Here is a 2,212-nt window from a genome sequence, read left to right as displayed (position 1 = left end):
TGTGTGTGTGTGTGTGTGTGTGTGTGCTTATGTGTGTGAGTATGTGTGTGTGTGTGCGATTGTGTGTGTGTGTGCGTGTGTGGAAAGGACGTGGGGGACGATCCAATAGTCTTTAAATATGTACTTTTATCTATTTTATTGAAAATAAAATTTCTGCACTGTGCAGTGCATGCGTCTTTGTAGACATTAGGCACTGTAGTAACATCACCATCTTACTTTTTTCCACGCCACCATAAGACATTTCGAGAGGTTTTCAACATCTTGTTTTCGTACAAATAGAGTTTAAAAAACCCCAACATTTTTATGCACTTAAATAAATAAGTTTTTGGGTACAAAAATCCTCACTTATTAAGAAAATTACACTTGTCATTACGAAATCCCTCTTCATATTACGAGCACCCACCTTAAAACATTTAGTAGGTCTTTTCATACGTCGTTGTAAAAACCCCTCACCACAGAATTTCTAACACTCACCTTAACGGTAATACTGGTTGCGTTGTCTGGGATGTCTACTTCCACGGGAAGTATGCCGTTGTCCGGAAGTGTCAGGTTCTGTCCTGTGAGCGGGAACATGCCCGTGAACTCGTTGGTGCAGTAGTACTTCTGGTCATCCACTGTGAACTGGTAGCTGGCTACTGTGTACACGTAGACCGGGTCTGTGTTGCCGATAGGAGGGAGCCCGTCTGGTGTGGACACTTGGAGCTGAGGAGTTGGAGTCGAAAGTTTAAAAAAATATTATAACATAAAGTGCGATCAAAAGTTTCTTGCGCAATTGGTCGCTTATAAACATAAGGGCGCTATCCCGAAAAATGTTGTTTTGAGAAAATCGAAGGTAAAGTTTTTGCCCCTTAACTTGTTCAGTTTCTTCAAAAGACAAGGACAGTTTTCTCTATAACCAAACAAATATACACACCAATGAAACCGAACTTCTCCTATAGGTAGGGCAATGCCCAATTTTGGTGTACATCAAGATTTCTGGAAACAGCCAAAATCTAGGTTAGCCCGCTTGTCCTTAAATGCGTCTAATTTATCCTCAAATATCTTCTTAACCACACACACACACAAGTGTTTGTGTTTGTGTGTGTGTATGTGTGTGTGTGTGTGTGTGTGTGTGTGTGTGTGTGTGTGTGTGTGTGTGTTCGTGTTTGTGTGTAACAGGTGAAACAAAGTCACCCATACTTTGCACAACAGTTTGTATCAATTTGTGTTTTCTTAACCATATTTTTGCACAACTAATGAAGCTACTTTAAAAAACTTTTCTGCATAAATGTATATAAAATTCTATAAATCTCCATTGCGCGGAAAATAGAATTGTTTACAGCACTTCCCCGCTTCTTACACACATTTTGCATACACATAATATGGCCTACAATGTCACAGCTCACCAATGACACTCTTTTGTGGCAAAACCTGTTACACGAAAATAGTTTTATAATGTACTCTTGTTTGCACTAAAAGTTTTCAAAGCATGTGCTCATGTCGCTGATTAGTCTCTAAATTGAATCAAAGATCATACATAACAAGACAGTTCACTCCTCTCTTTGAGCCAATTAAAAAAGTGTCCTCAAAATTCTGTGGCGTCCTCTTCGAAAAAGTGCGGCTTTGAGATCAGAGTAATCCTACTTATGTGAAAAACAATAAAAAAGAAACTGACAAGCTGTGCTATTCCTATTCTTCTTCTGGAGAAACGAAAGAGAGCTTCAAAACAAAGACTGCAGCGCCATCTGAACCAATGCTCGGACATCTGCGGATACTTTTATTTTTGGCTGAGTGAACTATCTTGTTATGAACGATCTTTGATTGAATGCATACTCAGCGATTTCGTGGAAGAAGGGGTTATTCACATACTAACCAAAAACATTATTGTCCATGAGCAGAAGGAAAATTGCTAAGAATTAAAATCCCCAACATTTAGAGTAGCAATGGTTATGGTAACAGATCTTCACACGAGATGACGACAACGAACATCAAAAACAAACTCGAAAACCAGAACAACAACAGTAAATAACAACAGCAACAGCAACGAGAACAGTAATTACAACAACAGCAACAACAACAATAACAACAACAGCAATAATAATAACAGCAACGACAGCAGCAGCTGCAAGAACAACAACAACAAGAATAGTAACAACAATAATAATAATAATAATAATAACAACAACAACAATAATAATAATAACAGCAGCAGCAGCAACAATAACAACAATAA

At 38.2% G+C, this 2,212-nt stretch overlaps 1 protein-coding gene across 1 annotated transcript in view; it reads right to left on the bottom strand.

Moving 5' to 3' along the window:
* The window catches only part of LOC101850323 (CD109 antigen), a gene marked incomplete at its 3' end in the record, with an annotated part of 124,263 nt that overhangs the window by 79,860 nt on the left and 42,191 nt on the right, over positions 1-2,212 (bottom strand). The window contains 1 exon segment of the mRNA XM_013080868.2: positions 475-702. Within this exon segment, the coding sequence (XP_012936322.1) occupies positions 475-702 (228 nt within the window).

Source organism: Aplysia californica, unplaced genomic scaffold (genome assembly GCF_000002075.1).
Source record: "Aplysia californica isolate F4 #8 unplaced genomic scaffold, AplCal3.0 scaffold00103, whole genome shotgun sequence".
NCBI classification, from domain to species: Eukaryota; Metazoa; Mollusca; class Gastropoda; order Aplysiida; family Aplysiidae; genus Aplysia; species Aplysia californica.
This window is presented reverse-complemented; position numbering and strand designations above follow the sequence as displayed.